Source organism: Neofelis nebulosa, chromosome 2 (assembly GCF_028018385.1).
Source record: "Neofelis nebulosa isolate mNeoNeb1 chromosome 2, mNeoNeb1.pri, whole genome shotgun sequence".
NCBI classification, from domain to species: domain Eukaryota; kingdom Metazoa; phylum Chordata; class Mammalia; order Carnivora; family Felidae; genus Neofelis; species Neofelis nebulosa.
In genome coordinates, this window is record NC_080783.1 from 63,262,579 (window position 1) to 63,277,534 (window position 14,956).

At 38.2% G+C, this 14,956-nt stretch overlaps 1 protein-coding gene across 9 annotated transcripts in view; it reads right to left on the bottom strand.

Annotated features, from left to right (window-relative positions):
- Window positions 1–14,698, bottom strand: part of UBR3 (ubiquitin protein ligase E3 component n-recognin 3) — a 239,015-nt gene extending 224,317 nt beyond the window's left edge. For 4 of the 9 annotated variants that reach the window (XR_009257324.1, XR_009257322.1, XM_058714526.1 and 1 more), the window contains exon 1: window positions 14,091–14,698. Coding sequence is in view for 7 of the 9 variants with exons in the window: in XM_058714526.1 (XP_058570509.1) it covers window positions 14,091–14,635 (545 nt within the window). In the remaining 2 variants the exon portion in view is untranslated. The remainder of the gene's footprint in view (window positions 1–14,090) is intronic. The other 5 variants (XM_058714506.1, XM_058714495.1, XM_058714486.1 and 2 more) reach the window with 3 other exon arrangements.
- Between the last annotated feature and the right edge of the window lie 258 nt (window positions 14,699–14,956).

Below are 14,956 nucleotides of genomic sequence, written 5' to 3' on the forward strand. Positions count from 1 at the left end.
AAAAGTTAATAATTAGAGGGGCACCTGGGTGGCTCAGTCAGTGGAGCATGCAACTCTTGATCGCAAGGCTGGGAGTTCAAGCCTCGTGTTGGAGCCTACTTTAAAAAATAAATTCATTAAATAAAATAAAATGGAAAAAAAAAAGTTAATAATTAGAAACAAAGGAAAAAAATAAACCAGTAAGAAAAAAATAGGCAAAATATTTGAGCCAATACCAAACAAAATATATCAATGGCAAAAAAGAACATGAAAAGATACTTTAAAAATTCATTAGCCATTAAGAAAATGCAAATTAATACTACAAGAAGACACCACTACATAGCTATTTGAAGAGCTGAAATTAAAAAGAATGACCGGGGCGCCTGGGTGGCGCAGTCGGTTAAGCGTCCGACTTCAGCCAGGTCACGATCTCGCGGTCCGTGAGTTCGAGCCCCGCGTCAGGCTCTGGGCTGATGGCTCGGAGCCTGGAGCCTGGAGCCTGTTTCCGATTCTGTGTCTCCCTCTCTCTCTGCCCCTCCCCCGTTCATGTTCTGTCTCTCTCTGTCCAAAAAATAAAAAAAAATAAAAAAAAACGTTGAAAAAAAAAAAAATTTAAAAAGAATGACCAACAGCAAGTATTAGCAAGAATTCAGAGGAACTGGAATTCTCACACATTGCTGATATAGACTGGAACATTCAATGGGAAAACATTTTGGAAGTTTCTTTAAAAGTTAGGGGTGCCTGGGTGGCTCAGTCAGCTTGGGAGCCTGCTTGGGATTCTGTGTCTCCATCTCTCTCTGACCCTCCCTGGCTGGCACTCTGTTTCTCTCTAAAATAAGTAAACATTAAAAGAAATTTTTTTAATAAGTAAATAAAAGTTAAACATTATGCGATTAATGTACTGAATCATACACTGAAAAATAATTGAAATGTAAACTTTTATAATATATACAAAACCATACTAAAAAACTTTTTAGGGGCGCCTGGGTGGCGCAGTCGGTTAAGCGTCCGACTTCAGCCAGGTCACGATCTCACGCTCCGTGAGTTCGAGCCCTGCGTCAGGCTCTGGGCTGATGGCTCGGAGCCTGGAGCCTGTTTCCAATTCTGTGTCTCCCTCTCTCTCTGCCCCTCCCCCGTTCATGCTCTGTCTCTCTCTGTCCCAAAAATAAAAATTAAAAAAAAAAAAAAAAAAAAATGTTGAAAAAAAAAAAAAAATTTAAAAAAAACTTTTTAATTTTTAAAAAATTAAACATAAATCTACAATATGATCCACTCAAAACATACTTAGGTATTTACCCAACAGATATGAAGTATCCCTACAAAGACTTGTTAATATCCATATAAAAACCTGAATACAAATGTCGATAGCAGCTTTATATGTAATAGCCCAACACTAGAAATGACTCAAATGTTCATTGGCAGATGAACAAATAAACTGCGGTATATCCATACAGTGGAATGCTACTTATCAATAAAGAAATGAACTACACAACATGAATGAATCTCAAAATAATTATGTTGAAAGACAACAGATCAAAAACTATGTATACATATTATATAATTCCATTTATACAAAATTCTAGAAAATAAATCCATAAATAAATAAATCCATAGCAACAGAATATAGATAGGTGGTTGCTGGGGGACAGGGCACAGGAAAAAGCTGGAGGCAGGGATTAAAAAAGGCACCAGGAACTTCACTCATATGAGGACTTTAAGAGACAAAACAGATGAACATAAGGGAAGGGAAACAAAAATAATATAAGAACAGGGAGGGGGACAAAACAGAAGAGACTCATAAATATGGAGAACAAACTGAGGGTTATGGGAGGGGATGTAGGAGGCGGGGTTGGGCTAAATGGGTAAGGGACATTAAGGAATCTACTCCTGAAATCGTTGTTTCACTATATGCTAACTAATTTGGATGTATATTTTAAAAAATATGGATGTATATTTTAAAAAATAAAAAATAAAATAAAATTAAAAAAGGCACAAGGACTCTTTTGGGAATCATTGCTATGTTTACTATTTTGATTATGGTGATAGTTTTACAGGGGTATACATATTTGGCAACTTAAACGGTGGACTTTAAATGTGTACAATGTGTAATTATGCCTCCAACAAAGCAAATACCACAAAATGCCCTAAAATCATATGCAATTGCCTTATTCAAGCATTCCAATGCAATGCTCCAAAAAAAAGGCTTTGCTTCTTACAGCTCTGTCCACAAGACCATCAGTATAAATAGAATATTAATACGACATGCCAAAATGTTTCACAGTCCTGGGCAATTAATCACATAAAATGGGAATAATACCATTCTCTATATGTGTGTGGTATCCCATTTAATTTTTTTAAAAATCTTGAAAATAAATAAATTGAAGTAGGCATGTCAAACATCATTCCCATTGTACATGTGAGAAAAACTATAGCCAAGGAAAATTAAGTGATTTACCCAAAGACAAAAAGATAACAAATGTTGGAGGTACAACCCAAACATGGCCTTACAGGTAGAAATGTTCTCACAAATTCTAAACTAAAAGTTACCAATTTCAAAGATACCCTGTCAAAAATGGGAGTTTTCTATAGATGACTGAGAAGCTAACTGGAGTTCTATGATGATGAAAATATCACAGTTAATAAATCAGAACTATAACATACTCTTCCAAACCAGTATTCTAGGAAATTCTTCAATTACAGGGTGAGATTTCCAGAGATTCTTTCAAGAATATCTTCCATTAAACTGTCCCTACTTCTCCAAATAAAATTGCCTACGGGCAGGGTATCTCAACCTGAGCAACGAATAAGGGTTAAAATTCCCTTAAGAAGTCAAAACCCCAAATCTAGGCTGCATGCTAGTTTGGGGTTCAAATTTACATTACTCATGTTGTATTGGAACTCCCCAAGCCAAATATTAATTTTTTTAATTGGCATTGGGATATCTGTGATATCTATGACAGCTGGCAGAACAAACAACAAACAAACCCAAACCACAAGGTATTCCCACAGCAAAAGCATTCCTACTTCACTCTACCACTGGACTTAAATACAAACAATAAAGAAGAGATTACATTCCAAAATTTCAAAAACAGAAAGAAACCATCCATCAACAGTCAGTAGGCACAATACACGGCAGGTTTGTTTTCCAAAAAATTTGAAAAATAGAACAAAAAATTCTGAAAACACACACACACACACACAAATGTTTTTAAAATTACTACAAGCATAGAAGGAATTGAAACCCTAACTAAAGAATAAGACTTTGGGGGGCACCTGGGCAGCTCAGTCGGTTAAGCATCTGACTCTTGATTTCAGCTCAGGTCATCATCTCAGACAGTTCATGAGTTCAAGCCCCACGCTGTCAGCATGGAGCCTGCTTGGGATTCTCTCTCCCTCTTTCTCTGCGCCTCCCCTGCTCTCGTGCACACATGTGCACACTCACACACGTGCGCGCTCTCTCTCTCTCTCTCTCAAAATAAACTTAAAAAAAAAAATGACTTTTTTTTTAAGAAGGCCAAGTCAAAAGCAGATTTTCCTAGAGCTGAAAATTACATTTATTAAAAAAAAAAAATGTAATAGTCAAGCTAGACAGCAGATGAGATAGAGGTGAAGAAATTATCTAGAAGATAGATCTAGGAAATCACCCCCAATTCAGCCCAAAATAAGATAAATGAGTAGAAAATGAGTAAGCTCTAGGATTTAGAACACAGAATGAGAAGATTCAACACATATACTATAGCAATCCCAAAACAGAAATGAAACAATGGGAGAGACTTGAAATTCAAAGGGACAATGGTTGAGAATTTCCAGAAGCTATGAGACAAAAATCTTCATCTAGAACCAACCCAACAAATAGAGTCCCACCTAGACACATCATAGTGAAACTACAGATCACCAAAAAGTAAATCTTAAAAGCAACCAATAAATAAAGCAGATTACTTGCAAAGAAACAATTACACTGAAATACTTCTCAACAATAGAAACCAGAGGACAACAGAATAGTATCTTCAAAGTGCAAGGGAAAACAAATGTCAACTAAAATTCTCTACTCAGTTTAAATATTATTAAGAGAGAGGTGCCTGAGGGTGCTCAGTCAGGTAAGCTTCCTACTTGGGCTCAGGTCATGATCTCACAGCTTGTGGGCTGAGCCCTGCATTGTGCTCTGCACTGAAAACTCAGAGCCTGGAGCCTGCTTCAGATTCTGTGTCTCCCCTCTCGCTCCCCCTCCTCCTGCTCTCACTCTATCTGTCTCTCTCTCTCTCTCAAAATAAATAAACTTAAAAAAAAAATTTGTTTTAACATTATTCAAGAAAGAAGGTAAGAACTACTCTAGCACTTGATTGCCTTATATTCTTTCATGCCTGTGAAGCTTTATGTATTCTGTTCCTTCTATCCACAATGTCATCCTTCACCTCCCAATCTCCCACCAGATCAAATTCTTTGTAAAGTTTTCTTTAACATTCACTACTACACAGTAACAACAGAGGTGCCAGGAAGGAGCTTAGAACACAGGCTTTGGATATGGACAGAAACAAATGTGAATAAGAGCTGTGTAACTTTGCTCAAGTTGCTTCTCTGAGATAGTACTTTCTTATGTAGATGCTAATATCAATCCCTAGGACTTGCTGAAAATGTTAAATGAGATATATGTAAATTCCTGATATAAAGCAAGCACTCATTAATAAAATCTACAGACTGACTATTAGGGAAAAAAAATTTTGAGAAGGTTGAAGGTTGCTCAATAAAAAAACTCAATAGCATTTGAAAATGTTTATAATATAAAATATTACCAAAAAAGCAAAAAATGAGAAATTGGAAAAAATAATTTTTAAAAGGATACTACTTATAGTAGAAACAAAAATAAGGTAATGAGGAACAAATCTAACAAAAGATAGACAACTTATGGACAAAATTACTTTACTGGAAGAAAAAACAATTACTCTCATGGATAGGCAGACTAAATACTATAAAGACAACAATATATGTATTCTAGTGTAAAGTATTCTACTGCATGATTAAACCATAGTTTACTAATCTCCTTGTTTCCAATTTTTCCCAATTTAAAACAGTATTATAATGAATATCCTTGTACATGTCTCCTTTTAAAATGTCCTCAAATTTAATATGATTCCAATCAATATCAGACAGAAATTTTCCACAGAATTTGACGTTACCCTGAAATTAAAATGAAAGAGTTAGGGACCAAGAATAGCCAAGTTTCTTTTTAAGAGTAATAATAAGGGAAATCCCGCCATATCAATAACTATTCTAATGTCACCATAATTAAAGCAGTATGATACTGTTGCCAGAGACATACCCATACAACAGAAAGCTTAGGACACATGTAGGAAATGGATATATGAGAGGTAGTGCTATAGATTGATGGAGGAAATAAAGATGTAAATATGAAATGCAAAACCTTAAATCTTTTAAAACAAAACATATAAGCATTTTTCTAAACAAAGATAGAGAGGACTGCTTTTAAAAGACACAAATAAAGGATGCCTGGATGGCTTAGCTGGTTGAGCATCCAACTCTTTATTTTGGCTCAGGTCATGATTTTCACAACCATAAGATCAAGCCCCGCATCGGGCTCTTGGAGCCTGCGTGGGATTCTCTCTCTCTCCCTTTCTCTCTGCCCCTTTCCACTGTCCCTCCTCTGCGCATATCCACTCTCTCTCTCAAAATAAAAATTTAAAAAAGAAACAAATAATACCAACTATAGAAGGAAAGTTACACTTTTAATTTAAAGCTTTTTTTTATAACACTATTGTGTATTACAAGAGGAAAAGACAAGCCACAGATTGAAAGATGAAATCAGGAATCCACATAACCAAGGATCAGGATCTAGAATATATATATATAGTAGTCTTAAAACTCAGTAAGATAAAACAAAAAAATAAATAAAAAATAAAAAACAGGCAAAGAATATGAACCAGCAATTCACAAAGGAAGAATTCAAATAGCCTAAAAGCATGAAAAAATGTTCAACTTTACCAGTAGTCAGGAAAGTTTTAAAAATTAAAAATTAAAATTTAAAACTTAAAATAAAATTTTAAATTAAAAAATTTTTAAATGTTTCTATCCAACACACACACACATTTTGTGTACATATATATGTATATATACAAGTATACATACATATACACATACACATATATGTACATATATATGTATAGATACACATACATACACACACACACACACACACACACACACACACGAAGAACAACACACTCTATGACCTAGCAATTCCTCTCCCAGGAATCTATCCTAAAAATATTCTAGTATATCTACACAAAGAGACACATGCAAAAATGTTCACTGCAGCCCTGTGGAAACAATGCAAAAATGTAAAGCATCTAATGGTCTGGTAGCAAAATAATCAGCAAACCATGATTCAGTCATACCACAGAATGCTTAATGGTGGTTAGAAATGAATGAACTAATCCATATTAGTAACTTGGTAAGTGAAAAAGGCAAGCTGCAAAAAGATTCACATAATATAAAATTTATGCAAAATTTTAACAGTAAAACAATCATATATTGCTTAGATGTAGTAGAAGTACAAAGCATGCATGGATATGACATGGGAATTTCAGGATAATGGTAACTCCTGAGGAGGGAAAGAGGAAGGAAGGGAGAAGAGGATGACCTTTAGTTCTTTGACCAGAAAAAGCTCTATAGCAAATAGGGCAAAAGGTTAACATCTATTAATCCCAGTAGTGAGTACAAAGTTATTTTTATATTATTTTTGTACCTTTCTGTGTATTAAAAATGTTTCATAGTTGAAAACAGTTTTTATGATTTTTATGTAACATTAAAATGATTAGAAAAAATAATTACAATCTAATAAGTCTTCCAAATTGCTGTGTTGTAGTTAAACTTTACTACAATGAAGATGACTAGAGATTACACTTCCAGCTCAAGTAGAATCTTCTACACTAAGAATCTGTCTATACTATTTCTAGTAAATTAGCAATAAAAAAAAGTACACTGAACACAGAAAAGATAAAAAAAATTCTTCAACTCTTCTTCCTCCAAGCTCTTGGATCATGAGGAGTGTCGTTGTTCCCTTGTTTGAATTTGTGACCTGAATTAGATGGATATCGCTGTAGAGAAAATTCCAGATTCATAAGGAAGAAAATTTCACAAAGTAATCCATGTAAATGCATGGATACATACATAAATAATTTAGGAGATCAGCTCTAACACTCTCCCACAAAATCAATAAACACAAAATATGATATGATTAACCAAATTACTAAAACTCTAAATATGTGTGAGGTATAAACAAAAGAGGCCTTTATCATCAAATATTGAAAGTTGGTTATTTGGAGAGATATAACTTAGAAATGAAAAAAACTGTTACAATTCAGAAAATCAAATCCTACAATATGGTTTCACCCTGTACTTATGTTATAGAAGTGTTGCCCCTACAGATGAGCTGGACAGTGAAAGTAAAACGTGCCTCTGGACTTTGCAGGAGAAGGTTTAACATAAAAGTTCAAGGACAGGAATGTACATACAGTAAGTTAAACAAATGAGGATCCCACTGCAATGGAGATGATAAGGTTGGCAGTGCAGGCAGAGGCCAAATGTGAGTGTAGGTGATCCTTGAAATTTTAAAAGTAGTCTAGAAAAAGCTCTCACTAGAGTATGAAAGGAATACTACAATTAGAATATAGCCATTTTGCAAACCCTAATGAAAATATGGGTCTGGACAATAATAATCTGTAGTTACTACAATCTTTAACAAGACAGGTAACTTTATGGAGCGCCTGGGTGGCTCAGTCGGTTGAGCGTCCGACTTCGGCTCAGGTCATGATCTCGCAACTCGTGAGTTCAAGCCCTGCATTGGGCTCGGTGCTGACAGCTCAGAGCCTGGAGCCTGCTTCAGATTCTGTGTCTCCCTCTCTCTCTGCCCCAACCCACTCACATTCTGTCTCTGTCTCTCTCAAAAATAAACATTAAAAAAAATAAATAAATAAGATAGGTAACTTTATAACAAATGGATCACACTGACAAATCTATGCCACGAGTTAATCCTAACATTAACTAAAGGAGAGACAAGGAAACGATCTGTAGCTCCTGATACAATGAATCAGGAAGTACAAGGAAACAGGCAAGTTTCCTTGCCAAAACAAAACAACAACAAAAAAAACATAACCTAAAATTTGATCAAGACTCTAGATCCCAACCACTGGTTTACAGAAAATAATGGGCAGAGGAACAAGTTAAACATCACATCATAGAGATGCAATCAGTAATACTCAGAATGAAGGTTTCTTCAACTGCAGAGAACAAAAAAAAGGGGGGGGGGATGGATTTAAGGGGGCTATAACATAGAAGAGTCCTAAGAGATACAACAACCAAACACAATATGAGGGCCTTGTTTGGATCCTAATTCTAAAGCAACTCTAAGAAATCATTCATGAAACTGGGAAAATCAGAACATTCACTGGATATTTGAAGACTTTAAAAATATCTGTGAATATTTTAGGTGTGGTAATGGTATTGTGGTTGTTCTTTTAATTGTGATAAAATATACATAAAATTTACCAATTTAACTTTTTTAATGTACAGTTCAGTAGTATTAAGTACATTCACATTGTTGTGCAGCCATCACCACAATCCATGTGTCTGAACTTCATTCCTAGCATGTGTCTGAACTTCATTCCTTTTAAAGGTTGAGTAACATTCCATCTTTTTTTTTAAATTTATTTATTATCTGAGAGAAAGAGCATGCATACACGTAAGCAGGGGAGGGGCAGAGAGAGAGGGGGCTACAGAATCCCAAGCAGGCTCCACACTGACAGCTTGGGGCTGGATCCCAGGAACCATAAGATCATGACCTGAGTCAAAATCAAGAGTTAGATGCTTAAACCAACTGAGCCACCTAGGCACCCCAACATTCCATCTTATGTATAAACTACGTTTTTGTTGACCCATTCATCTGTCAATGGACATTTGGGTTATGTTTTATTCTTATGAGTTTATTTTTATTATCTCTTTACGGAGATACATATTCACATATTCATAAATTAAATTATAAGATAACTGAGATTTGCCTCAAAGTACTCCAGTTTGGAAGGAAAGAGCAATGGAGGGAGGAATAATTAATTAAACAAGATACACTTCTCACTTAACAAAGATTGAAATACAGATAACACCATATACACTGGCCAAGACATAGGGAAACATGCTCTTTCATACATTGTCAGTGGGAGTGTAAATCCATGTCTTTGGAAGGTCTATCAAAGCTTAAAATATACACTTCCTTTAAGCAAGATATCACTTCTAGGAATTTATCCTCACCCATGTGCACACACATATATACAAGTAAGTGTATATAAGCATACTGACTGCAACAATGTTTATAATACTCTAAAACTGAAAACAATTTAAATGTCTACCAGTAGGGAAATGACAGCATAAATTAACAGGAAAAAAAATTAAAAATGCAATGAACTATAATTTAACTATAAAAAAAAATAAAATAAAATGGTTCTATGTGCACTAATACGAGACCGTGTGCAATAAATATGGTAAAGGGAAAAAAGCCTGGTACAGCAGAGTATGACACAATTCAACCAGACATTCACTGCTTCCATTTCTGGCACTGCCACAGACCAAATAACCTAAAAATTTCTCATAACAAAACATCTACAATTGCAGAGTAAATTACAACTAATACCTTTTAAATGTATAGCTAAGCTCAAAAGAAAATAAGGGAAATCTCTCACTGAGGAATGGGATGGAGGAAAGAGGAACCCTTACTTTTTACTTTATCCACTTACTTTTATGTTCTAACCAATATGTATTACTTTTGAAATTAAAAAAGAAGGAAATTAAACCTAAATCACTCTGGAAAAAAAAATGCTATGAATTTAATAATCAGTGCCACCTCCTGAATACCTAAACCAATGTAATCTTAGGGTAAATTTTCAGATACAACAAGCACTATTTTATCCAATTGAATTCAATTTATTTTATACAATTTACTAAGCATCTAGTAAGTGCATGAGATTATGCTGGCCTCTGATTAACTGCAAGATGAGATTCCTGTTTTTAAGGAGCTTAACATGTGTAAGAAGAACAAGCAAGGAGGCAAAAAACAAAAAAATCTATAAATACAGGATAGAACATAAAAATGGTCATCATCTCATCAAAATTTGAGAACTAATTGTTTAAAATTCCAACTTCTGCTTAGCATCATCAGAACCCCAAACCAATCAGATATGATTTTAGATTTTTCATTACTTTTTTAAAATTTATCCATCCTTCGACCATTTGTGACAATGATGCATTTATTCATTAATGGCAAAATTACACTGTTATAATATAGTTATTAATATCTAGCTTCCATATTCCATAGCCTTTGTGATTTCATCCCACAAATGAATTCTCAGTTGTTTTCTTCCTTTGGTTCGTATACCTGTTAATATTACATTATATCTATAACAGTAATCAAAAATAACTTAAATCTTCTCCCCATATTTCTATAATTATAAATCTGAAAATTAAATAGTAATATAGGTTGTGATGGATCCAAGCTTCTTCCCCATCTCCAATCATACAAAATCTTACCCAAAACAGACATTTGGGGAAAGGATTAAGGCACAGCAGGTTTTTCTCTCTTTTACTAAGAAAACAGATACAGAGAAAAATAGAATACTTGCTTAAAAATTTATTGAACAATGGGATTTATAAATTTCTATGGCAGTTACAACTCCAAAACAACACGTCTTTAATTTTTAGCAACCAAACAGGGTTTTAAGAAATATCAAAACTGAGAAAACTGAGAAAAGTTAAATATATTCTGTCCATGCCACGATAGTCCAGCTTTGCCCACCAGAAAAACTGCTATAATTTGTTGATGATTTCCAGTTCTGAAAAGGTTCCAGAGGCAGCCTTTTAACCTGCACTGTTGGCTAACATCACCTCTGTCTCTCCAGGCAGTAGATTAATTCTGTGTAGCCTGGAATTATTCTTTCTAACCCAGAGCTGTAAAAATCTCAGAATATTTACATGGCCACAATACTTTTATTGTTTACCTTGCAATACCTTGAAATTGGACATGGCAGCTGCTAGCACATACAGCAACAGCTCTGCCTTTCAGATAGGCAACAGTAATTATTTAGTACTATGTATCAACTCATAAGAGCACTGCCTGACTAGGAAAAAAAATAAGAATCTACCAGATGTCAGCAAAGAAAGGCAAATGTTGTAAGATTAGGATGTGGACTATCTGACACAGTCAAATGCCCAAAAACCTGTATGAGTACCTTCAAAGAAACTCAGAGATCTTTCGGCCCCAGCACTGAAGCATCACAATTACAGGTCAGACTTGCAACTCAATCAGATCAACTCGACAATTACTACCGTGTTCCAAACTTCAAGACAGAATCAATATTATTTCCTACTTTCACCTTGTTTAGGGGCATCCCAAATGCTAACCTAGTCTAACAAGTAAAAAATGTCTAAATAGGGGCACCTGGGTTGCTCAGTCGGTTAAGTCTCAGACTTCAGCTCAGGTCCATCAGGTCTATCATCAGACCATCAGGTCTATCATGGTCCATGAGCTCGAGCCCCGTGTCGGGCTCTGTGCTGACAGCTCAGAGGCTGGAGCCTGCTTCAGATTCTGTGTCACCCTCTGTCTCTGCCCCTCCCCAGCTCATGCTCTGTCTTTCTGTCTCAAAAATAAATAAAAACATTAAAAAAATTTTTTTTAATTTTAAAAAAAAGTCCGAATATCAGTAAAGGATTGTTCCAATTCCTGTTTTAAAATCCCTTTTAAATTTTTTTTCATTTTTAAAAAGAAAAATAAACAAAAGCTCAAATAGGAACGGCATATTAAAAAAAAAGAAAGAAAAAAAGACAAAACACAGTATAGAACAGAAGTACCAATAGGAATGCTATTTGTAGAGACAGTAGAGAGAAATGTTGAGTTGTGACTCTCTGGAGCCAGGATACCTAGCTTACTACCTGTATAATCCTAAACAAGTTTTTAAAACTCTGTGCCCCACCCTCCTCTTCTGTATCAGGAGAATAATGACAGTAACAATCTCAGAACTGTTGGAGATTAAAAGAGTTACATAATGTAAAGCAGTTAATCTTTGACCACTGTTTACCAAACAGATGGATAAAAATCCAAAGTGTTAATTACACTCTTTTTTTTTCCTTTTTTTTAACCTTTATTCGTTTTTGATAGAGAGAGACAAAGTGCACGCAGGGGAGGGGCAGAAAGAGAGAAAGAGAGAGAGAGAGGACCAAAGCAGGCTCCAAGCTGTCAGCACAGAGCCAGATGCAGGGCTTGAACTCACGAACCATGAGATCATGACCAGAGCCCATGTCAGACACTTAACCGACTGAGCCAACCAGGAAAGTGTTAACAACACTCTTAAAGTAGAGTACTGATTTACTGACATGGAAAGACCTCTTGGATAAGTGAAAAATGCAAGATGTATAGAACAGTGTATATAATATGTTACCTTTTACATAAAAGAAACTGAAACATCAAAATACATATTCATCCTTGTTCGTTTTTAAGCACTAAGAAAAGTAATAATGGTGGGAAGATAGGAGGGAAACTTCAAACCGTGCATCTTTTTATTTTTTTCTTTTGTTTTTTTAGCTATATGAACATTTTAGCTATTCATATATTAAGTATTTAATTTTTAAATAGTTAAATATTTAAATATTTTTTTTTAATATTTCATTTTTTAGTTCTCAGATGTTGGCTGCGATTACTACTGCCGTTGTTGTTGTTAGTAGTTGCAGTAGCAAGGTCAAAATACCTCCTTCCTGAAGTACTGCCTCTGCACAGAAGCCTTCTCTAACTTCCAGATTATTTAAAGAATTTATCATTTTCTACTCTACTTAAGCGGCTTAAGAGGTAAGTCAATGTCTTGTTCATCTTCGATATCCTAGGTGCCTTGCTTGCACCTGATAGATACAAAGGTTCTATAGTAACAGTAACCTACAAATACTCCAAAGGAGAAAACAGTGACCATTTCTAAAGGGATTATGCTCTATCATCAATTATAAAACCTGAAAATTTTTAAACTTGAATAACTGGGTTTGCTAACATCTTTTCAACTACCGCCCATACAAAATGTCCTCTCTTGCATCAGGTTTCTTCTTTTCCCAGGACTTCCCCAGACATTGATATCGTGTCCCAAAACCAAGACAGTATACACGTACCAACTCGTTAGCTCACTGCAATCTCTGAAATGCCTTTTGTCCTAAGTCCCAACACCCTGGTACATTGCTGCTATCTAAAAAACATTTGTTGACTGTCCCTCTTTAGATAGAGGTTCGCATATTAGCGAGTGAATAAAGTGCCCTTTTAACTGGAGAAGACCTAACACTCGATTCCTAATTCGCTCAGTGTTTTGTTTGTTCTTCTGGTGTGTAGGATATTCTGTAACCGACTGTTCAGTAGCCCAATTCTAGATGTCATTCCAGCACACCAAATACTCCACTGACAGCTCAACAGTCACTTTTCATGCAGGCCCCTCCCCTTCCCTCCTCCCTCAACCTCACAAGCGCTAGAGCTCCTTCCCCGATACTGACAGACACACTGACAGTTCAGAAGTCCTTCTCCCCAAGCCGTTCTCCCCTGCAGCTGGCTGCAAGACCACCTCCCCGACTCTTACAATCCTGCGACCCAATTCCGTCCCTAATACCATCCCCCGCCCAGCCAATCCAAATCACATCATCAGTTTTTTCCCAAGAATCAGGCAGCTTTGAAGCCTTTCCCGATAAGTACACAACTGACAGCTTGACACCAGATTCCCCAGATTCCCCTTTCCTCCTTCCCCTCCTGCCCCACGCACTGGCTCTTCTGTCGCTACCACACACTCGCCCTGGCTTCCCCGAAAATTGAAAGCCTCGTTCCGTAAACACGCGCTCTGCTCTCCCCGCTCCCCATTCCCTTTCCGCCGCTGACAGCTCACTCACCTCCATCCCCGTGTGGCTGCACCCTCCCCCACCCCCTTCCAGTGACAGCTCAGGGTCGGCTCCCAGCCTTCCGCACGCCCCAGGCCTCCCCAGACCCGGCTTGGGCCGCCGGCGTGCCCCCCGCCCCGGAGGGGGGCTCCACTCACCCACTCTCCCGCATCACGTTGCTGTCCCCGCAGTCACAGGCACCCCCAGCCTGGCTGCGAAACATGTTGAAGTCGTGTCCGGTGTGGTCGCCCTGGTGGAAGCACTCGGCGCACAGCGACATGCAGGGGGAGATGCCGCACGTCCGGCAGCGGTAGGCCACGAAGTTGGCTGTCCAGACCAGGCCGCAGAGCGCCGCGGGGTCGTAGGCCCGCACTGCTGCGCAGAACTCGTCGTAGCCTCCGCCGCCCGCCAGAAGGCACTTACACCACTCCAGGGCCTCCTCCTCTGCCGCCCCCGGACCGCCCCCGCCGCCGGCTGCCGCCGCCTCCTCGCCGTCCGCAGCCGCGGCCAGCGGCCGCTCGGCGCTCAGGACTCGCTCCAGCAGCGCTTGTAGCTCCTCAGCACCTGCCCTGTTGTCCGGCCGACTAAGGGCCGCCTTCAGGTGCGCCGCGGTGGCCGCCTTGTCCAGGGCCAGCCCGGGCGCGGGCAGCTCGGGTTGGGGCGGCTGCGGCCCCCCGACGGCCGCCGCGGCCGCCGCCGCCATGATGAGAGCTCAGAATTTGGAGAGCCCAGGGCCGGCGGCTCCTCCCGGGAGGGTGGGGGAATTGACTGCTGCGATTGCTCGGCCCGCCCAACTCTCGCGATACCCCGGAGCTGCCGCGCACCTCCGTCCGCGTCCCCGCCCCTGCACACGCCCCCTCGGGCTGCGGGGCCTGCTCCCCGCCCCTCTCTCGTGGGACCTCGGGTGCTACTTCCCCCTCCTCTTGGTTCTCCGAGTTGAGAGCTACCGAAAAAAAGGATCCGCCTTAAAAATGAATAAATAAGTAAATACGGGCCACTTCAATATGGACCACATGAAAAATCT